Raw genomic sequence first — 23,563 nt, 5'->3', positions numbered from 1 at the left:
GGCAGGCAGCATCGTATAAGTGTGCTAACAGGAACCCTGATTGCCTTATCATTAAAGTAAATGATGCATATTATCCATGGTCACTTGCCACTACCAACCACCATGAAGCTTTCAGCAAAGAGAAGATGTCAAGTGGAATGAACGTCTGAAAACTGACAGAGCCTTGCTTCCAAGCATCATTAGCAGCCTGAAGCCAATTACATAGACACAGGGAGGTGCAAGCTGTTGCCACAGTATGTGCCGTCTGGCCCATTTTATATCCAACAGAATTTGCTAATCGTACTTTTTGATGTGAAGTGACATTTTAATTATTTATTATCAAATACTATTAATTTTCTGTATCTAACTTTTACTAAATGATGTTCCAATAGTATTGCTCAAATTTAAAACTAATGTGCCAATAATTTTCAACCAGTGTAAAGAACACTTACTGCAGGGCTGTGCAATGGCGTGGAATCACCCTGCAGTTTATTTAATTACTGATTCCCAAACAGCGTTGCTTTTGATTCTGCTGTGGGGAACAGGCCACAGCAAACAGGCTTTACTTGCAGACAGAGGTTGAAGCTTGTTTTGTTCTGGAATTCTATGATTTCTTATTGTGAAACTAAAGTCCAAAATTAAAGGGCATGGAAGGTGGTGATCAGGATCTAATATTTATCAAATTCAATTTTAGACCCTGAAGGCTGAAGGGTCCCCAGTGGAAGGTAAGATGCAAGGATCAGCACAAGCTAGAAAAACATCTCATCTTCTGCTTGCAGACCCGACAGCCTTCAGGACTCAATATCGAGTTCAATAATTTAAGAGCCTGATCTCTTCCTTCTATGTTGTTTATCCATCCCTACACCCAGCCCCTGTTGTGTCATGGCTGTTTTCAGCACAGCCAACCCATTTTCATCTACTTCTGGTCCCCATTACCAGCTTTGTTCCTTCCCTGGCTTTCCATCATCCATCCTTTTGTCTGCCTAACTATTTTTCTCTCTTCAGACTCAGTCTCCATCTATTTGCCTGCTCTTACCCCCAGTCATCACTATAAATACCACTTTTTCCTCGCTACTATCAGTTCTGGACTGGAAATGTTAACTTTGATTTCCCACCACAGAATTTGTGGAACTCACTGCCCCAGAATGCAGCGGAGACAGAATCAATCAACAAATTCAAGAAAGAAATAGATAAGTTTCTGATGAAAAATGGGATAAAGGGCCGCAGGCAGGAAAATGAAGTTGAGAATAGGATAAGATCAGCCATGTTCATGTTAAATGGCAGAGCAGGCTTGAAAAACTGAATTGCCTACTCCCACTGCTTTGTTTCTATGCTGCTAGACTTGCTGAATTTCTTCAGCAACTTCTGTTTTTGTTTCAGATTTCCAGCATCCACAATTCTTTGTTCTATTCCACTGCATGTGAAATGATTTGGGATATTTCTGAGAAACATAATAAAGCCTAGTTCAATTGCAAATGTTTTCATTGAGATTTGAACCACTAATTGGAGAGGTATTAAATTTAACTATCTGTTTGTACTAAACATTGAATATCAATGAATGAATGAAGTACTTACAGTAATGATTCCACAGACATGGGTTTGATAAAAATAGCAATGGGATAAAGTTGAGCAATTTGTAACCGTTTTATAGCATTTCCTGAAACATCAAGTATGCAATGCTTGCCCTAAAGGAAATAAAAAAAACATTGTCATACTTAGCACAGCAAAATCTTCTCTATTGACAAGAAATGGTGAGAAATGATTAGCATGCACAATAATTTGCATTCAAGTATTAAAAAATGATTTTAAGAATCCTTAATAATTTATTTCTAGTAGCTATTTGATGCTTTTAATTGTGAATATACTATCACTTTAAGAGGTGTATTTTATCCTTGAAGGATGGTTTTAAGACAGAGGTTTGAATTCAATAAACTGTTTGTGAGGCCATTTTTATAAAGTTGGAACAATTGAAGCAACTTGAATGGGTGGGGCCAAGAGCCCACAGAGCCAGGAATTTTACTTTTACTTTTTAGTCGCAGGGGTCTTGAAGTTGAGTTTGAAAGCTGCAGTACATCTCCCCTGCACTTTCTCTCTCTCTTGATGTTTGTCCTTCTGGACTGGAGAACTGCAAGTGAGACAATCTATTTTACTGAATTTAAGTTTACCAAAGTTTATGGGATGTTATTATGTTGGAACAGCTACTGTTTAGTACTTAAATATTTTATTATTCTGTTAACTTTTCTAATAGAGCTGTTATTCCAATTTCTTTTTTCTTTTGTTATATTTTACTTTTTGCATATAAACAAAGTGTATTTTATTCAAGACTGATAGTTTGACCAATCAAAATGCATCTGGGATGCAATGTCTGGCCCTTGACTTCCAAATAAGAAAAAGGTTAGTGTCTAGGTTATCTTCTTAATGTACTTTGAAGGGGTTTGATCTGGTCCATAACATAATTCAAAGACCACTGCTATTTGGAATATAGATTTTACTATATTATTATAAAATATAACATTGTTACACTGTAAAATATTGTTACACTGTTATAAAAGTGTAAGTGGGACATCAGTTTTTAGTAACTGCACATGCTCAATCAATCATGGAATTAAGGAAGATGCAGTAAAGTTTACAAGCCAAACGTGTTATGACACTCACTACTATTTTTAGCCTCAAGGTCTCACTGGCAGAGTATGGCATTCCCACAGACATTAGGAATCACTGGCCCAAGACCATCCAAAATGGAGGAGAAGCATCCAAGAAGGCATCAAGCACCTCGAGACTTGCCATTGGGACAAAACGGAAGTGAGGCAAAAACAGCAAAAGGAGCTCACTGCCACACCAATGCACCCCCCCTCCCCCCCACTACCCTGTTCCAAGACCACCACCTGCCCAAATGTAATAAAACCTGTGGTAGCTGCATTGGCCTATACAGCCACATATGGACTCACCCTGAGAGTGGAAGAGAATCAGCCTCGTCTGTGAGGGATCACCTCTGATTATTTCTAGCACAATTTTCAAGTCACCCTTTATATCTAGTATAGCTGTCAGAAAAGCTTGGAGTTTTTCCATTCCTGTGTAAGTTAACTCTTAAAGCTATGATTCATTTGCTAAATAACCTTTCTGACATACTGAAAATTAACTTTTAAAAATGTAACTTCTCATTCCATCAAATTTAGATTTCTGTTGATTTTTTTAAAAGCTTAACTTTTTCATTATCTCTTATATGTTTCCTTCAATGCAGTATTTGTTATTTCTCTTCATTTTGATTCTGAACCTGAATTGAAACTAAATTAAATTCTCTAGTTGTGACTTCATGGTTCAGTGTCTGTGCTGCTCATTAATGATCCTTTAATTTGACGGAATAAAGAGATAAACTTGTTGTTCTGTCCAAACAGGGCACACATCTCTTCCAGAAGGAGATGCACTGGAATAACTCTCTAATTACAGTAGGTCCAAGTGCAAAATCAATGCATTGGCTTTAACTTCTCACAGAGTAAAATATTGTGCAATGGCATTGTTGCTGAATCACAACTATATGTTCAGCACAGAGAAAATAAATCACTGTAAATTACCATGGGTGGCATGGTGGCTCAGTGGTTAGCACTGCTGCCTCACAGCACCAGGGATCTGGGTTCGAATCCCCTCTCTGCTGACTGTCTGTGTGGAGTTTGTACATGCTCCCCATGTCTGCGTGGGTTTCCTCTCACACTCCAAATCTGTGCAGATCAGGTGAATTGGCCATGATAAATTGCTCATACTGTTAGGTGCATTAGTCAGGGGCAAATAGAGAGTAAAGGAATGGGTCTGGGTGGGTTACTCTTCGGAGGGTCGATATGGACTTGTTGGGCCAAAGGGCCTGTTTCCATGCTGTAGGGAATCTAATCTTCCAGTCAAGTTTCATCACACATTTAATAACTATGTGAATTGTCATTTCTGCTATAGTGACTTACTCTGAACAATATTTGGAATTTCAGCAAAAACTAAATGTCAGCTCTAAAGCTGTGTGAGAAATGTAATTTTCATCAATTTCCTATCTGTCTCTCATACATAAATGTAAACATAAATTACTTTGGAAATGACTGGCCCATTTGACATAATGAAGGCAATACCTAAGGTGTCACAGTGTTTTAATCACTTACTGTAAAAAATGCTGAATTGTTATTCTTGTGCATTTTGCTAAATTATTTAGCTAATTGTTATGTAAGCCTGCTTATTTAATGTTTAACTTTAAATTTAAATTGTGTTGAATTAAGTATCTTTTACATCTATATTAGCAAGCATTGTTATTTATGCTGTAATTATTTGTTCATTCAAAATGGATTTAAGTAACAATCAGATAAATACAACTTTTACTGTGTTAAACTTGCAAAAAGTATCAATGTTTGATTTTTAAAAGGTCTATTTTATCAGGTTTGGATTACAAATATTTTAATAATTTGAAAAAAAAACATTGTTTAGAATGTTTTAAGAATGATAGCAAAATTTTCCTCAATAATTATTTATTAACCTGATTCGTTCATTACATTGTCAGATTTTGGGCCAGAATACTATGATTGTACTGTTTCGGCATGCATATTACATAACATTCACTGTTCAAAATTAGTGATTTGTATAAATGACACAAATAAATGTATTTGATATTGCTGAGAAAAGACACATCATATCATAGCTTTTTGTCTCGTACTTACCAGGACAGTTCGTCAGAATATCAGTTCAAGGGGAAATAAATTGGCTGAGGAGAGGGTTGATTGGCAAATGAAACAGTCAAATGAGTTCTCTTTCCTCAAAGTCCTCTCTGAAGAAACAACTAGGAGATAATCTACTACTGTTACTGCAAATTTGCCTTTACAGGTTAGTAAATAAATTGAAATTCCTGCTGTTCCATGTACTGTAAGACTGCTCTTTATTATGAACCAATAGGGCCTCAGCTATGAATTCACCCAGCAAACTTGATACTGAACTAGGACAAAGCAAAGCTATGTTGCAATCTAATGGCACTGCATCAGATCATTTTGTGCTTATCATGCAAACTCATGAGGCCCTGAGGTGGACACTGTTGATGGAAAAAATACTCAGTTACCTCAGATTATCCTGGATGGGTAAGATATATTAAAAGTTTGAGCAACAGATGAAGTGAGAGATTTCATGCTGCTACTCTACAGTAGCAACATGAGTGGTGTTCACCACAACAAGGTGCTGGTGTCAAGCCAAAATGATGTTTTACCTATTACACAAATATATAATGTGGTATATGAATTTCAATGCTTGTATGATGCCAGGTTTAAAGCCTGTACATCCCAAAGACTGGCAGATTGTATCAATCAGCATGCCTTTTTGGCTTTTGCAGCAAGCAAAGTACTTATTGTAGCAACCAGCCTGTGTTTGCAAAACATGCAACATAATGTCTAACATAATTGCTGGATAATCCTGAAGAATTATGCTGACAACCAATTTAGTATTGTCAACTGGGCTCAGTGAGGTGCACTTGTAAATACTGGAAGCTAATAATATTAATACACAATGTCCTATGTTTTGCAACAAAATATGTGACAACCATTCACTGGTTCATCTCTTAGGGCAATCCCTGAACAATCATATACAACTTGCCTGGTTTAAAATTTAAATGAAGTTTGTTGGTTAGCTGTCAATCATTATTAATTGAGTTCTGAAGAAGTCTCATAGTGGAGTCAAAACCTTAACTCTGTTCTCTCACCATAGATGCTACCAAACTTGCTGAATTTCTGGCTCGTGCTTTCTGTTTTTATTTCAGATATCCAGCATCCGCAATGTTTTTCTTTTATCATTACTCAGTGCATTCTCCATAGCAGCACCTCAAAGAATCAGAATCCAATTGCCAACTAATTAGCACTTTATCTCATGCAGTGCAAATGTTGGTTTTCACCTTGAATTGGTATTCTTGTAAATTGCCCTGATGAGTACAAGATAAAAAATTATGACAAGAGTGTCTATTTTTGGTAATACTCAAATTCTGTACTACAAATTGTCTATTGATGACTATATCCATTCTGCTTCTAGAAAATCCTGTGAATAAGATTAGAAGAAACTCTGCATCCAAAGCAAGGCACATTTGACCTGGGAGCACTTGATGATAATAATAATGCAAACAAAACTAATTTTCATTCTATCATCGTAACTAGCAATCCAACATTAGCCCAAATTATTTTTGACTACCTCAGAATTTTGGTAAAGCAACAAAAAAATGTAAGAACATACCCGTTCTGCTACATATTTTACAGATTGGACACTAGTTCCATATAGATTATCATTGTATTGTCCTGCTTCAATAAATTTGTGCTCCTGGATGTCCTTCTCCATCTGATCTCTACAGGTAACAAAGTGATAGTCTCGTCCATCCATTTCATAATCGCGTTTTGGTCTTGTGGTATCTTTTTAAAAGAGTGTAAAGAATCTAAGTTAGTACTTTACAGTAGCAAGTAATTACTTGAAAACTTAACAGTATAAGCACCAATATCAACAGCTATATTTTTGTCCAGTACAAAAAAAATTAAACAAAATGTCTACAGCATTAGATAAAACAGCATTTTGGTCTATGCTTTACTGTATTTAAAATCCACTTTAAATATGTAAATACTGTGTTCTATATTGACAGCATTTCAAAACTACCATCAGAACAATTTTTTTTAGACAACCTGAGTAAAGATATATTATACCAAAACTTAAAAATAGCCTTTTAGGTCGCATAATTTTTGCCACAAGAAAAAGCATTACAAAACACAGCAGTTTTGTTTTAATGTGCACAAGGGTGGTTATTTCCTGGCATGCATTGATTAGCAGTAAATTACACCTTAGAAAATGTTAATCTATTTAATGAAACAGTATTTATGTACAATAGAACTCTGTTAATGGGAACACCTCCTGGTTAAGCAATATGATTCCTTCATTCGGATACTTCTATTTAACAATCACTATGAAAGGATGTTCACTAAATGTTTAGGCTAAGATGAATTCCAATTCTAAATGATCTAAAGCCATTTTGCCATCTCTAAAACCAGCCAGTGATTACGGTCAGTGAAATCCATTTAAATAACCCCTTAAAACCAGATTTTTAGGTATTGCTACCTATTTTCTAGTCAAAAGGTCAGATGGATGCAACACAGATGAAATAACCTACATGATGATCTTCTTTCCTAAAAGTGCAATTTGCATCTTTTCCACCAGTGAAGCTGAGAATAACATCCTATTGTATGATGAATAAAGGGGTTGAAAACAAATTGCATAAAAATAGCACAGTGTACTAGCTGCTTACTGCAGAATCTTAAACACATTTTGGCCACCAACTGATTACATTTGCTGAACAATCTGCTGTAAAATTATGTTCATGTAGCAACAACCTTTATCTAGGTCCTTATTGAAATTCTGCATTCTGCAAACATAAAACATGTTTGGACATTAAGTTTCTGATTGTAGCCAGGATAGACAGGATCTCCATTGTGGTGGAAATACCCAAAGAAATCCAAATCCCAAGTCCTGTTTCTGGCAGGGTTGGAAGGGTGGGATGGCTCTAGACCGTGCACTGTTTATAGAGGTAGTTGGTCATTTACGAAAATAGCTGGTTCCACTGAAATGGGATGTTGGAGTCTGTGATGTCTGGAACCTGAATTGTGGAGATTACATAAGGATGTCTGTTCTAACTATATTTATTTTGGCTGACCAGGCTATCAGCTTGGAGAAGTAAGGCAGCTTGCAGATATGGTCCTGGAATACCTTGGCAGTGGCGGTTAGGGATCCTGTGGGTGGAGACAGCTGGTATCTTTGGGAGGTGGGGTCAGGGATCTTTTGGGAAGAGAATCAAGGGATCTTTGAGACTATGAACACTGGAGAAGACTGTGCATAATTGGCACAAACTTTTGAAACTGTCAACATTTAATGATTTGTCAAGAATTGTTAACAAGTGTCAAGAAGTGCTGACTTGTCAGGATGTGCATACATGCTTCAAAATGAATATTTATGAATGAAAGTGCAGTCAGCTATATCGAAATTTAACTTATAGAACGTATTTTCTCTCCAATAGTGTATGGGTAGTTGTGGATATTTTTATTCATGCAGTGGATGTGGGCATCACTGGCTAGGCCAGTATTTATTGCTCATCTGTAATTACCCTTGAAAAGCTAGTGGTGAGCTGCCAAATTGAACTGTTGAAGTCCATGAGGTGAGGGAACATGTACAGTGTTGTTGGGGAGGAAGCTCCAGAATTTTGACCCAGTGATAGTGAAGGAAAGATGATATAGTTCCGTGTCAGCGTAATTGTGACTAGGGGAGGAATTTGCAGGTTTCTATTTGTCTGTTGCCCTGTCTTCTGGATGGTAATGGTGGAAGGCTTGGAAGGTGTTAAGGAACCTTTTGAGTTGTTGCATTGCAACCAGCTCCTACTGCTGCCATTGCATGTCAGTAGTGGACAGAGTGAATGTTTAAAGTGTTTGATGAGTATCAAACAAGCCAGCTACTTTGCCCTTTATGGTGTTAAGCTTTTTTTTTGCTGGAGCTGAACTCAACCGATATACTCAATAATTGGTTCAGTTGGTGAAAGGGTGGTAGCTCAACTTAGGAACTAAGTTGACTTGGATATGAAGGGCTATGGGGGATAGTTAAGGGTTGATGGGGAATCAGAACCTAGTTGCATGAAGGAGAGTGAGGGGTATGTGAGCAGCGAAAGCTGGTGAAATGTTTTTTTTTTCACCTTTTAGAGATCTAAGTTACATTTTGTTGTTCCTAGGGCACATTTGGTAGAGGTAACATGACCCTTGGTGCAGGTAACATAATCTTTGGGGTTATGAAAAAGCATGATTGTGTGAAAAAATATGCACAAATTTATCAAGTGACAAAGTTATCAAGAAACTGTTAAAACAATGCTTGGTCATATAAAACCATTAAAGGATTTGTGCTGTATGATTGTTAACCAAAACCATCATTTGCATAACCGGACATTGATCAGTTGGCAAGGTTACGACATGGGGAGTGAGGGGATGTCAGCAGAATGGATGCTTTCTATTTTAATCATCATTTTTCACTTTTGAGTACACTGTTGGAGACACCACATCTTTTCCACCTAACCTGTTTCAAAAGTATTTTAGGCTCCTTCTGCCTTGCCTGGCCTGACTCCCAATCAATTCACCATCATGGGCTGAAAATCCAAAGCATGGGCATTTATTTTTAAAAGCTCAGATCGTGAAACCAGGATTTCTCTTGATCTCTGCACCCTAACCTGGGAATGAAAATTGATGCACAAGTGTCAGGGTTATTTACAGCTGGGAAGGGCAAAAGGTAAAAAGGAACTTGACAGTGCTTCCTGATTACTCCTTTTCAGCTATCAGATGATTTTTCAAATTGCATACACAGCGTCACTGTTATTTACTTTCTCAGTCATAGGTTAACATTATGACAAATAGAAAACAAGAGCTGATTGAAGTGATATCTTATTATCTTATTGTCGTGACCAGAGAGTTTGAGTTATAAGGAAAGTCTGGATAAGCTAGGACTTTTCACATTGGAGGTTGAGGGGTGACCTTATAGAAATCATGAGGGGTAGGGAGAGGTAAACAGCAAAGGGATTTTCCTCAGGGTTTGGGAGCTCAAAACTGGACAGCATATTTTAAAGGTGAGAGAAGATAGATTTCAATGGGACCTGAAGGCCAACTTTTTCACACAGGAGGCAGTTTGTATATGGAATGGACTGCCAGGGAAAGTGGTGGATGCAGGTACAATTATAACATTTAAAAGACATTTGGACAGGTACATGAATAGAAAAGGTTTAGAGAGAGTAGGGCTAAATGCAGGCAAATGTGACTAGTTTAGTTTGGGAAGCTTGGTTAGCAAGGACAAGTTGGACCGAAGGGTCTGTTTCCATGCTGTATGACTCTACAACTCCAAGCTCCAAATTCAATTAAATACTTCAATACTTTGAAGAATATTAATTGGTAGAAGTGGAGGAGATGCGGTGGAGTGCATCGTCGATCACGTCTGGGGGGAAGCTGCGGTCCTTGAAGAAGGAGGCCATCTGGGCTGTATGGTATTGCAACTGGTCCTCCTGGGAGCAGATGCGGTGGAGACAAAGGAATTGGGAATATGGGATGGCATTTTTACAGGGGGCAGGGTGGGAGGAGGTGTAGTCTAGATAGCTGTGGGAGTCAGTCGGTTTATAGTAAATGTCCGTGTTGATTCGGTTGCCCGAGACAGAAATGGAAAGGTCTAGGAAGGGGAGGGAAGAGTCTGAGACGGTCCAGGTGAATTTGAGGTCGGGGTGGAAGGTGTTGGTAAAGTGGATGAACTGTTCAACCTCCTCGTGGGAGCACGAGGCAGCGCCGATACAGTCATCGATGTAGCAGAGGAAAAGGTAGGGGGTGGTGCCAGTGTAGTTGCGGAAGATGGACTGTTCCACATATCATACGAAGAGGCAGGCATAGCTGTGGCTCATGTGGGTGCCCATGGCAACTCCTTTGGTTTGGAGGAAGTGGGAGGATTGGAAAGAGAAGTTGTTCAGGGTGAGGACCAGTTCTCACCCTGGTCCTCACCCTGAACTTTGACTGACTGAACTGGTCCTCACCCAGAACTTCGACTGACTGAACTGGTTGTGAGTTTTGGTTGCTGTTTTGACAATAATTCAAATTTAACCAACTAATTTAAGCTATGCCTAGGATACTAAAACCCAAATGAGTTTGAATTTATTGTATTGACAACATCGAACCAATGGGAGGGAACAATGATGGAGGTATAAAAAAAAGTGGGCATTTTGAAAACTTGTCGGAGCAAATGTTGTAGAGCCAGAGAGCAAAGGCCACCCAGAGAAATAAGTGCCTTGCTCTCAAAGAAATTGCAGAAGGCACTAAAAATTGAAAGGTTTCTTTTCCTGTAAAAATACTTGCAGCAACGAGAAAGATGACGACCCAGGGAGAAGAAAGCAGAACTGGAGGTCTGCAAAGAAGACAGCATAAGACACTGTGTGGATTTGAGATTAAGTTAATGTAATGTTTAATAATTATATTATTGGAAAAGCACCTTAACAGAATTATGTTCAGTAAAGGGATAGAGATTAGTTAGGGGAAAGTGTGTTGGGTTTGTTAATAGTTTTGTTTAGTGTTCACTATTAGAATTAGGAAAATAAATTGTTAGTTTTCTTTAAATAGCGGAAATTAGGATTTCTCTTCCACTCACATTTCTGGCAAATTACAAGGCGAGTAAGCTTTTCAAAGTGTTTGGCTTTAAATAGCAGAAGGTTTTGACTTCCACATCTTAACAATTGAAAGAGATGTCTCTGTTTGATGGCAACAAATACGGAGGTAGAGTAATTCATATTTTTAAAACATGAAGTGGAAATCAAGTGAAATGTTTCAATGCTGAACCAGACAGCAATTAAATTCTGGAATACTGATGAACTATTGGTAGCAAACCTAAATCTATGGCTTGACTGTTAAGGTAGGGGGTGGGGTGGGGACAAAGAAAGAGAGAGTGATGGATTTCCTCCTCCATTCGTCGTCTACTTATCAGATAATAGCTGGAACAGTATCATTAACTTGAGATAACCTATCTGAAAACCCAGTAGACTAAGTTATTCTGTATTCTGTGCTCTTTTGTTTGTGTTTCATTCGGTAGTCTATAAATAAATTCTGTTTTGTTTAAAACCGAGGGGTTTTGACAAACTGCATAACAAATAATAGATGACCAACAGCTTCATCACAGAAAAATCCATAGAAATTGTGATGTGCATTGAGGTCGTTACTGCTGCATTTTTACACACAAAAAAAACTGGACACTGTATTAAATATTTGCAAAACTAGCCAACAAATAAATATATTCATACTTCAAAGTCAATACAAATAATGACAGAAATATTTGCAAACAAAGCATTCATCAAGACAAATTCATTCATGAATTAAAAACTGTCAAGTATCTACTGTTTTTAACTTTAACCAGATGGAAAAGAAAGCTGCAAAAGCTAGCAGTTCCCACGTTGCATGTTGGATCTTAATGACATCATCAGGACCCGAATGAATTTTTAACAGTTGGTGTGAACTGAGACTGCTGTCAAATGACATCAGGCCAAGGAACTGATGTCAGAACAATGCCTCACTGAAAGCTTGAGCATTTTCTACACCCAGAGCCTTCACTTTCCTGAAAGTGAGTGCTGAGTAAGTGTTATGGACCAGGTCAGATTTCCTCAAAACATTTCAAAACCTAACCTTTAAGCAGGTGTAATGTGGATATTCCAGGAGTAATGCGGTTGGTCAAAACCCCTCGGTTTTAAACAAAACAGAATTTATTTACAGACTACCGAATGAAACACAAACAAAAGAGAACAGAATACAGAATAATTTAACCTATCTGAAAACCCAACAGACTATCCCAAGTTAATGATGCTGTTCCACATTTCTGCAACAATCCCCTTAAATACTCCTTGGCAAAAAAGGTAAAATCAAACACAGGGTCTTACAGGAGAGAGAGAGATGACAGAGAAATTCAGCATGGAACACCTTCTTCCATGTAGCTATTTCTTTGACCAACAGTGTCAAAAAACTGACTGCTTGCTAAAACCATGCCAAACCAGAGAAAAGCTGAGCTGGGTGAACTGGCCACTCCCCTTTCATTGTACAAGTGTTTTCTTCAAACTTGCAAGTGTTTTTCCAGAGACAGTATCTGTTAGCTATAATCAAATTGGCCCTAAAACCCATCCAAGCTAGACATCCCAGAACCTGTATCTTTACGAATGCTCTGAAAAAAAAAAGGACAATATAACTTTGTTAAAGAAACAGCATTGTCACATAAGGCAGTCAGTTAAGCCGAACTTTTCAACCTTCTAATGCTGGTGAATCCTGTGATTTTCCATGTTAACATCTCACCTATTTCAGACAATTATTTGGTGAGACTTAAATTAGACTGCTTGGCTTAGACCACAGACAAATGAGGGAGCTGGATGATCATTTGTTGATGTGATGTAGCCTGCTGTCCTGTAAGGATACTGGGTGATTTGACATGGCGAGAAAGAATCATCAGAACAAGCTCTAATGCTCATGGTGGATTAAAAAAAAGACTTGACAAAACTGAGGAAACACCCTAGGGATAGTCACTCAAAGTCATTAATCAACAAAATGAGGATAAAGGAGGAACCTAATGAAAAATGGGACCAACTGTGGACTATTTGCTCTGTAACCCTTGAACAGTGGGATACATGTTAAATATAAAAGGTGAACATCACACTGAACATCTTGATCAGAATCAAGATTAGAGTGTTGCTGGAAAAGCACAGCAGGTGAGGGTGAGGGTGATAGGACAGAGAGGAGGATGGAGCAAAAAGGTGGGAAGGAAAATTGACAGATGGGACAGGTCATGAGGGTGGTGCTGAGCTGGAAGGTTGGAACTGGGGTAAAGTGGGGAGAGGGGAAATGAGGAAACCGAGGAAGTCCACATTGATGCCATGGGGTTGAAGGGCCCCCAGGCGGAAGATGAGGTGTTCTTTCTCCAGGCGTTGCATGGTAAGGGAGTGGTGATGGAGGAGGCCCAGGAGCTGCATGTCCTCGGTGGAGTGGGAGGGGAAGTTGAAATGGTCAGCCATGGGGTGGTAGGGTTGGCTGGTGTGGGTGTACCAGAGATGTTCTCTGAAGCACTCTGCGAGTTGGCATCCCGCTCCCCAATGTAAAGGGGACCGCATAGGAAGTGACGGATACAACAAATGACACGTTCGGAAGGGCAGGTGAAACTTTGGTGGTTGTGGAAGGCTCCTTTGGGGTCTTGGATGGAGGTGAGGGGGAAGGTGTGGCTGCAGGTTTTGCAATTCCTGCAGTGGAAGGGGATAGTGCCGGAAGGGGAGGGTGGATTGTTCCCAATTCCTCCACCGCATCTGCTCCTAGGAGGACCAGTTTCACCACAGAACACACCAGATGGCCTCCTTCTCTAAAGACAGCAATTTCCCCTCCAACGTGGTTGATGGTGCCCTCCAACGCATCCCATCCACGCTCTGCACCTCTGCCCTCGAATCCCACCCCTCCAACCGCAACAAGGACAAGGTCCTCACCTTCCACACCACCAACCTCCGCATACATCATATCATCCTCCACCATTCACCTCCACCTCCCTCCACCTATTGCACTGTCAGCTACCTTCCCCCAGCCCCAACCCCCTCCCATTTATCTCTCCACCCCCGAGACTCCCATTCGTGATGAAGGGCTTTTGCCCGAAACATCAATTTTCCTGCTCCTCAGATGCTGCCTGGCCTGCTGTGCTTTTCCAGCACTACTTTAATCTTGACCCTTGGCTATTCACTCTATCCATGCCCCTCATGAGAGTATAAGCTTCTGTAAAGTCACCCTCAGCCTCTGACACTCTAGGGGAAAATAGCCCCAGCCTATTCAGCCTCTCCCTTTAGCTCAAATCTTCCAACCCTGGCTACATCCTTGTAAATCATTTCTGAATACTTTCAAGTTTCATAACATCTTCCTTAGAGCAGGGTGACCATAACTGAACGCAATATTCCAAATGTGGCCTAACAAATGTCCTGTACAGCTGAAACATGATCTTCCATCTCCTATACTCAATGCACTGACCAATAAAGGCAAGCATACCAAGCATCTTCTTCACTACCCTGTCTACCTGCGACTCTGCCTTCACACCAAGGTCTCTTTATTCAGCAACACTCCCCAGGAGTATTCTTACCATTAAGTGTAGAAGTCCTGCCATGATTTGCCTTTCCAAAATGCAGTACCTCACATTTACCTAAATTAAAATCTATCTGCTACTCCTGCCTGGGCCCCTTTGCCATCTGATCAAGGTCTTGTTGTACTCTAGGGCAATCTTCTTCGCTGTCGACTATACCGCCAATTTTGGTGTCATCTGCAAACTTGCTAACCATACCTCCTATAATCACATCCAAACCATTTAAATAAACGATGAGATGCAGTGGACCCAACACCAATTCTTGACAGGCCTCCAGTCTAAAAATCAGCTCTTCACCACTACCCTCTGTCTCCTACCTTCAAGCCAGTTCTGCATCCAAATGGCTAGTTCTATATTCCATGTGATCTAACCTTGCTAACCAGTATATCACGCGGAACCTTGTTGAATGTCTTACTGAAGTCCATACAGATCACGTTCACTGCTCTGCCTTCACTAATCTTCTTCATCACTTCTTCAAAAAACTCATTCAAATTAGTGAGACATGATTTCCCATGAAAAAAGCCATGTTGACTATCCCTTTCCAACAGGAGTGGGGACAGCCAGTGGACTGGAGGTCTGAGCAGAGTCGGGTTGGCCAGCGAGCTGGAGGCTCAATTGGAGCAGGGATGGCCAGTGGCCTGGAGGCCCGAGTGGAATAGGGACTGCCAGTGGGCTGGACCCTCGAACAGAGTGAGTCAGTTGTTGGACTGGGGACTGGTATGAAGCGGTCAATGGCTTGCAAGCACGGTCAGGCCATGTGTGGAAGCCCTCGCACTGATCTCCTGAAAGTCCTTTATAGAAGGATTGTAATGCCTATCTTTTTAACCTTAATTTTCATTTTTCTAACTTACACTATGACTGACTGTATGTAATGTAACTTTATCCTTTTTTCCTTTATTTCTCTATTTTGTATCTAAGATCTGTAGCTAGGTACTTTGTACCTAAGATGGCACTATGTTGGGTAATATTGTAAACTTGCACTGTACTCCTGTACTTCTGTATATGCAACAATAAAGGATATTCTAATTCTACTCTACTGTTATTTACCTCACAACTCAAACTGGACCAACTAAACTCATGAGTGTGTATACTTCAACACTGTGCTCCACTACCAAGGTGAAAGCCAGCAAGGAATTTAACACTGCTATCAGCAGAATCCCTAAGCTAGAACATCATTATCCACTGGGAAATTTTAACACAACCGTGAGCATAAATCTAGAGGCATGGCTCTCCTGCCTCATACATTCATGGCCTGGAAAAGATAAATCCAATAGGTCAGAGACTGTTTGAGTTATGCTGCTACAATGAGCTTTATATAACAAATATCGCCCTCAGATATGCCAGAGGTGTCAGAGAGTTATCCAAGATCAGGCCATTGACACCAGCTGGATTTGATCATCACGAGACCTGACAGTTTTAACATGATTCTCAGCTACCACAGCACTGACTGCCATGTAGATTACTCCTTGTGGTGCACTGGGGTTAGGATACAGTATTTGAAGTTTTTTCATTCAAATCAGCACTACTGTTCTCTGATCAATGTCAGCCACATTATGTACTAAGATTAAAACTAACAGTTCTGTGACTTTATTGAATGGATTCTTTGGCATTCCCACAGTGTAGAAACAAAATGGAAAGTACTTTGAGACATCATTTACAATACTACACTTTGGGCACATAGGAACAAGAGAGTTAAACACAGATTGGTTCAAACATTTAATGAAGCCAAATTGCCAGTACAGTAGGTTATACTGCCTACTGGGGTTAATTGATTAATTAAAGGATTCAGTAAATATAAAGATAGACCAGGTAGTAGTGGGTGTGGATGATTTGTGTGACTGAGTCTTTGATAAATTCTATCCACTAAAAAATGCTTTAAATTCTATTAACCAACTGGCTTTGATCTGGTTGCTTAAGGCAAACATTAGAAATAAAGAATTCTACTTTAGATGAAAGTTGTAAATGTGAGCTACTTATAAGAAAAATGGCTAAAACCAAGTCTTCTAAGAAAGTTTTCAATGAAGGGGAGCCTTATGAACAATAAAAAAATGAAGCAGGGACACTGGCATGGGTTGTGTCCATATTGTAGGAAAAACAAAGTTGGCTTTGGCACTTCCTGCCAAAAACAGGATCAGGTGTATGGAATTTTCAGAACTGGAGCCTCAAGAGTTTTACACTGAGCAAGACTTGGATAATCTATTAAAATGTGTGCTTAAAACATTGATGTAATGAACTGTTAAATGTGTATGAAGCATGGTCAGACTTGGTAAATTTAGAAAGCAAAATGGTTATTCTGTGAGTATTCGCGACAGAATTTAATAAGCTACTATAAGGTGAAGAAATTCTATGAGGAAATTCCAAATTCAGGGCTTCCTTTAAATTATTTGACTGTGCTGAAATGTGGATAGACTCTTATTATAACAAGAGAACTGTTGCCATGCAGAAGCAGGTCATTCGACCCAACAATTCCTCATCAACTCTGAAGAGTATCCCACCTACACCCATCCCCTTACCCTAACCCTGCATTTCCTGTGGCTAATGCATCAAACCTACACATCTCTGGATAGTATAGGCAATTTAGCATGGGCACTCTACCTAACTTGTACAAGTTTGGATTGGGGGAAGAAACTGGAGCATCTGGCAGAATCCCATGCAGGCAGACACAGGGAGAATGCACAAACTCCACACAGATAGCAGCCTGAGGTTGGAATTGAACCCAGATCCTTGGGCACTGTGAGGCAGCAGTGCTAACCACTGAACCACCATGCTGCCCCAAAAGTTAGATTTTTAAAGTCAGAAGTTCAGTAGCTGCTGAAACACTGGCACTATTGGAGGCAACAGATATGGGAGTGTATTTAGAGTCAGAGTCAAAGTTTTTACAGCACAGAAAGTGCCCCACTCTCCCCTCCCACCCAATCATGCCACTGTTCATCAAATATCTAGCTATTCTAATCCCTTTTTCCAGTGCTTAGTCTGTTTGCTGTGGCATTTCAGGTGCTCACGTAAATGGCTCTTTAATGTCTTGAAAGTTCCTGCCTCTGCCCCCCTTTTTAGGCACTCAGTTCCAAATACCCATAACCTGCAAGGTGAATAATGTCTTCCTCAAATCCTCTACAAACCTCCAGCTCATTGCCTTAAAACTATAACTGCTGCTGCTTATTGATTCATCTACCAACTGTAAAGTTTGTTCCTTATCTACCTTGTCTCTGCCCATCAGAACTTAGTACACTTCAATCAGAGCCCCTGTTAGCAAACTCAGCCTATTTAATTTCTCTTCATAACTGAATCACTCCAGCCCAGGTGACATCCTGATGAATCTCTTCTGCACCCTCTCTAGCATAATCACATCCTTCCTATAGTATGATGACCAGAGCAGCACAAAGCACTGCAGCTGTGGCCTAACTAACCTTATGTACAGCTTCATAATAACCTCTTTGGTCTTGTATTCCATGTCATTGATCAACAGCAGTAAGCTTGTTCAATATCTTGAAGAAATCATATACAACAGGCAATCTGAGAAAAAAAACCTACAAACTGTTACGTTATAATCTTTCTTATTGGTACAATGTACTGTGCATCCACATGAAAATTGGTCATGATTTGGAGATGTCAGTGTTGGACTGGGGTGTACAAAGTTAAAAATCACACAACACCAGGTTATAGTTCAACAAGTTTAATTGGAAGCACTAGCTTTTGGAGCACCGCTCCATCAGGTGATTGTGGAGGACACAATTGTAAGACACAGAATTACTTTTGCTATAAATTCTGTGTCTTACAATTGTGTATTCCACAACCACCTGATGAAGGAGCAGTGCTCTGAAAGCTAGTGCTTCCAATTAAACCTGTTGGACTATAGCCTGGTGTTGTGTGACTTTTAACTATGAAAATTGGTAGTCTACAGGATAATATTGATAGATTGGCTGAATAATGGCAAATAAAATTTAATCCTGAAAAGTATAACGTGATGTACCTTGGGAGCATTCACAAGGTAGGAGAGTACATGTTGAATGATAGGATCCTAGGAAGTAGAGAAGATCAGCGGAATCTTGCTGTTTATGTCCATTGATTCTTGAAGGCAACAGGATGGGTAGATAAGATGGCTAAGAAGGCATATGTTTTTATTCATCAATGCATTGACTACAAGAGTATACAGCAGGAGCACTGTGTGTGGTTTGGACATCACATTATGGGAAAGTTGGGACTGAACAAGAGAGAATAGAGGTAATTAACTAGAGGTTGCCTGGGCTGGAATGATTTAGTAATGAAGAGAGATTAGTAAGGCTGGATTATTTCCTTTAAAGAAAGAAGGCAACACTGAACATGTTGTGATCATGGTGATTTTACATTGGGCACCAAATTTTGTGACTAAGAGAAGGTGAAGTCAGATTTGGCGACAAAAAAGACAGAAAGTGAACCAGTACCTAAAAATCGAGTGATCTCGTGAAATAGAAGAACAACATGCAAAGGACTTGCATTGATTAATGAAAACTTTATTGTAAACAGAATTTGAGTAGTTATTCCCAAAGGAGAAAGTGAGGACTGCAGATGCTGGAGATCAGAGCTGAAAATGTGTTGCTGGAAAAGCGCAGCAGGTCAGGCAGCATCCAAGGAACAGGAGATTCGATGTTTTGGGCGTAAGCCCTTCTTCAGGAATGAGGAAAGTATGTCCAGCAGGCTAAGATAAAAGGTAGGGAGGAGGGACTTGGGGGAAGGGCGTTGGAGATGCAATAGGTAGAAGGAGGTCAAGGTGAGGGTGATAGGCCAGAGTGGGGTGGGGGCAGAGAGGTCAGGAAGAAGATTGCAGGTTGGGAAGGCGGTGCTGAGTTCGAGGGATTTGACTGAGACAAGATGGGGGAGGGGAAATGAGTAAACTGGAGAAGTCTGAGTTCATCCCTTGTGGTTGGAGGGTTCCTAGGTGGAAGATGAGGTGCTCCTCCTCCAACCATCATGTTGTTATGGTCTGGCGATGGAGGAGTCCAAGGACCTGCATGTCCTTGGTGGAGTGGGAGGGGGAGTTGAAGTGTTGAGCCACGGGGTGGTTGGGTTGGTTGGTCCGGGTGTCGCAGAGGTGTTCTCTGAAACGTTCTGCAAGTAGGCAGCCTGTCTCCCCAATATAAAGGAGGCCACATCGGGTGCAGCGGATGCAATAGATGATGTGTGTGGAGGTGCAGGTGAATTTGTGGTGGATATGGAAGGATCCCTTGGGGCCTTGGAGACAAGTAAGGGAGGAGGTGTGGGCGCAAGTTTTGCATTTCTTGTGGTTGCAGGGGAAGGTGCCGGGAGCGGAGGTTGGGTTGGTGGGGGTGTGCACCTGACGAGGGAGTCATGGAGGGAGTGGTCTTTTCGGAACGCTGATAGGGGAGGGGAGGGAAATATATCTCTGGTGGTGGGGTCCATTTGGAGGTAGCAGAAATGACGGCGGATGATACGCTGTATATGGATGTTGGTGGGGTGGTAGGTGAGAACCAGTGGTGTTCTGTCCTGATGGTGGTTGGAGTGGCGGGGCTCAAGGGCGGAGGAGCGGGAAGTGGAGGAGATGCGGTGGAGGGCATCGTCGCTCCCACAGATACCTAGACTACACCTCCTCCCACCCGGCCCCCTGTAAAAACACAATCCCACATTCCCAATTCCTTTGTCTCCGCCGCATCTGCTCCCAGGAGGACCAGTTCCAATACCGTACAACCCAGATGGCCTACTTCTTCAAAGACCGCGGGCATGTTGTGTACCATCAGCAAAGTACTACATGTTTCTCATGTTCGTTTGAAAGCAGCTTCCAAATTCATGACTTCTACCATCTGAACAAACAAGGGAAGCAGATGGATCTGAACACCATAACTTGTAGGTTTCCCTGTAGACTACACACCATTTTCCTTGGAACTGTATCACTGTTCCTTCACTGTCAGTGGGTAAAAAATCATGGAATGCCATCCCTAACAGTGCTATGGATGTACCTGCAGCCAAATTAATTGTCATCATTTGTCTCTTAATTCCAGACTTTTATTGAATTCAAATTCCACCATCTACCACGGTTGGATTATTCTGGATGTCTAGATTAGCTACAGAGCATAAATAAACAGCTATATGCTGTATAAAATATATGTTGAAGTCTGGCAGGGACGAAGGCAATATAATCCTATTACTGAGCAGAATTCAATGCTTTCTTAAGATGGAGAAGAAGTTGTTTAAGTGGGCAGGAAGGCATCAGGTAGGGGTCTACCACCACTGCCCAATTATGTTTGGGACAAGAACTTTGTTAACAGCTTTCCTGCCCCATCCACAATACTGAAACCCTTACGTAGACAATTCAAGCCTACTGAAGAGCCTCATTGTGCCTTTGCTGACATTCACACAGTGATGGAGACACAGTCGCCACACATGGATTCAAAAGATAAAACATGAGGCTGATTGAGGGACTCAATTAGGAAAGTGGGTTGGGGGAAGTGAGACCAACACCCAGACCTTTCTTCTGACTACCTGCCATCCCCTGCCCTTCAGCCAGCAGCACCCTTGTTGTATCCGCGCACCCTTTAACTCACTTTATGACATCCAGTCCTCTGGTGGATACATTCCTGGCCACTAGCATAGTTTCCCCAGTGGTTCTCAGGGATTTTTGCCCCTGGGGTCAGTATTCATGGGTAAGCCCATGGGACATTGAGGGAGAGGGTGATGCTGAGGTTTAGTATCTTCTTTGTTGGGAAATCTAGAAAGCTTTGCTTAAATGTCCGACTGTATTTAACCAGTAGTCGTTTTACATTTTTCCTGTCAGATACTTGTTGTTATGGAGGCCCTTTTTGATGGGTTAAGGTTTGAAAGATTGCAGCATAAAAAAACTAATTTTAAGCCATGGAATGATACTTGGATTGCTCTTTAACAAATGGTCAATCAAATTACCAAGACTTTACCAGGAAATTACATGACTTCAACTTGAATTCACTTCTCAGAAAGCACTTTCCTGGCTTTGATGACTATTCTGTTTGAATGTTGTTTTGCAGGTAGCATACATTGTTTTGGTTTCCAATTGGCAGTTGGTGCCTAGCCTGCTGAAGAAAAGAAGGTTTCAAGCACATCTCCCTTCCCGCGGAGGAGCGGGAAGTGGAGGAGATGCCTGTTTCCGAAAAAAAAATCCTTGTTGTTCATGCAGTCAGCTGTCTGGCACACTGATTCAGGTGTTCTCATGAAGACCATTTGAGGAAGTTCTTCTTGCTATTTCTTGAACATATAGTGACAACTGCCTGTGTTCAGATACATCTGTCTTAATTCACCAGGATATGTTTGGAATGGAAACTTGGACATCTCAAATCTTATTCTTTTTGCCTTCAAAACAAACAATTATTGCACAAAAATGTTTCCTTTGCTCCTAAAGTAAATCTCTGAAGTAATTATTTTTTGTTTTTCTTTAGTTTGTTTACGTATGTCATACCACAAATCAATAATGGTTTGTCATTTGATTGATGGATCTTTTTATTTTAATACTGATAAAAAAGAAATTATATAATTGAAATATCGTAAAACAATTAAATATATAATAGGAGTAGTGAAAGACAGTACATTCCTCCGATCTCAATCACCAGACTGTCCAAGGCAGCCTAATTAACTGCTAGAGTTCTGTCAGCCAACAGGTTGAGACAGGAGTCAGGAGAGCAGATGGAACCTTGGTCACTAGGGATTCTTGTTTGTAATAGGGTTACGATTAGGGGAGGTTCTGATATTATGTGAGAGGAAGCAGAAAATGCTATGAATTAGGGGGAGGGTCAGTGGTTACAAGTTAGGGTAGAGGTTCCAGTTTGTCCAAATTCTGCACCTTTAATTAATGTCAGTGGGCAATTCTTGTCTGAATTCATCCATTCTTGCCTCTTTTAAGCCTAAAATTCTCAAGGTCTGGAAAATCCAAATGTTTTATACAAAAAAATGGAACGAATGTTAAAATGATGGCTGACAGCTTATTGTGATATTCAACATACCTCTTGTAAGTAGCTTATTCACTTGTTGTTTGTCCAATCTTTGTTAAAACTATATATGGGAATTTGAGATGGATTGGATTTCTGATTGAACTTTAGGTCTTTCCTTTTCCTAAGCCCTGTGAATATCTCATTCAATTGCAAATTCTAAATTGATCCACAACACAAGAAGCTCCTGATCTGTGCACAAATAGATCAAATGTTCTTGAAGAGTTCTTGAATTAAGCATTGGAAAATCATACTTTTACTGTCCCCTTCTCAATTTTGTAAATTATTGGATGGTGATTTATTAACATAACTTTTCACTTCCAAATTAAATGAGCTTGTCGTACAGTGGAAAAAGCTAAGCCTGCACTTCATTGCAATAGTAATAGATCAGGTGGGTATTAGGAACTTGTGGAATAATGCTATATACAATCAATAAAGCATATTGCAACATTTTTTGATTTCTCAACAATTGTTAACCATATATTTTCATTACAAGATGCTTTATAGTTAACACTATATAGTATATCCAATTCTTTTTTACTTTTACATTCAGACATAAATGTAGAGATATGATCAGAAATAACTGGAGTGCATGCAAAGTACACTAAACAGTGACAATCCTTCCACTGGTATTACTTACGTGGTACACAAGAGCCAAATTTGTCTGGGAATTCTGATATCAGATCATCGTTAACTCGGTCTTTCATTGGGCCCAGAATAATGACAGGTCTACTGTAATTAACTGAAAAACAAAATGAATGTTATTTACTTTACAAAATCAACATGATACTACTTTTAATGACACACTCCCTGTAAAAAGTTACATCTTAAAAGTTACAAATTAATTTGTAACTATGCTGGGTGTCATATTTACTGCTGTTTCTACCTGTGAGGACAGTTTTGCATGAAATACTAATTTATGAACCTTGTTCAATTAATTTAGGTATGTAGTTTTC

General features: G+C 40.1%; 1 protein-coding gene across 1 annotated transcript in view; it reads right to left on the bottom strand.

The window, feature by feature from the left end:
* dlg2 (discs, large homolog 2 (Drosophila)) overlaps positions 1-23,563 on the bottom strand; it is an 876,537-nt gene that overhangs the window by 20,076 nt on the left and 832,898 nt on the right. The window contains exons 20-22 of the mRNA XM_060825990.1: positions 23,248-23,349; positions 6,214-6,386; positions 1,555-1,664 (exon numbers count right to left, since the gene is read on the bottom strand). Of these exons, the coding sequence (XP_060681973.1) occupies positions 1,555-1,664; positions 6,214-6,386; positions 23,248-23,349 (385 nt within the window). The remainder of the gene's footprint in view (positions 1-1,554; positions 1,665-6,213; positions 6,387-23,247; positions 23,350-23,563) is intronic.

This window comes from Hemiscyllium ocellatum, chromosome 6 (genome assembly GCF_020745735.1).
Source record: "Hemiscyllium ocellatum isolate sHemOce1 chromosome 6, sHemOce1.pat.X.cur, whole genome shotgun sequence".
In the NCBI taxonomy this organism is placed as follows: Eukaryota; Metazoa; Chordata; class Chondrichthyes; order Orectolobiformes; family Hemiscylliidae; genus Hemiscyllium; species Hemiscyllium ocellatum.
Note: the sequence above shows the minus strand (reverse complement) of the source record. Positions and strands in the feature narration are given on the sequence as shown.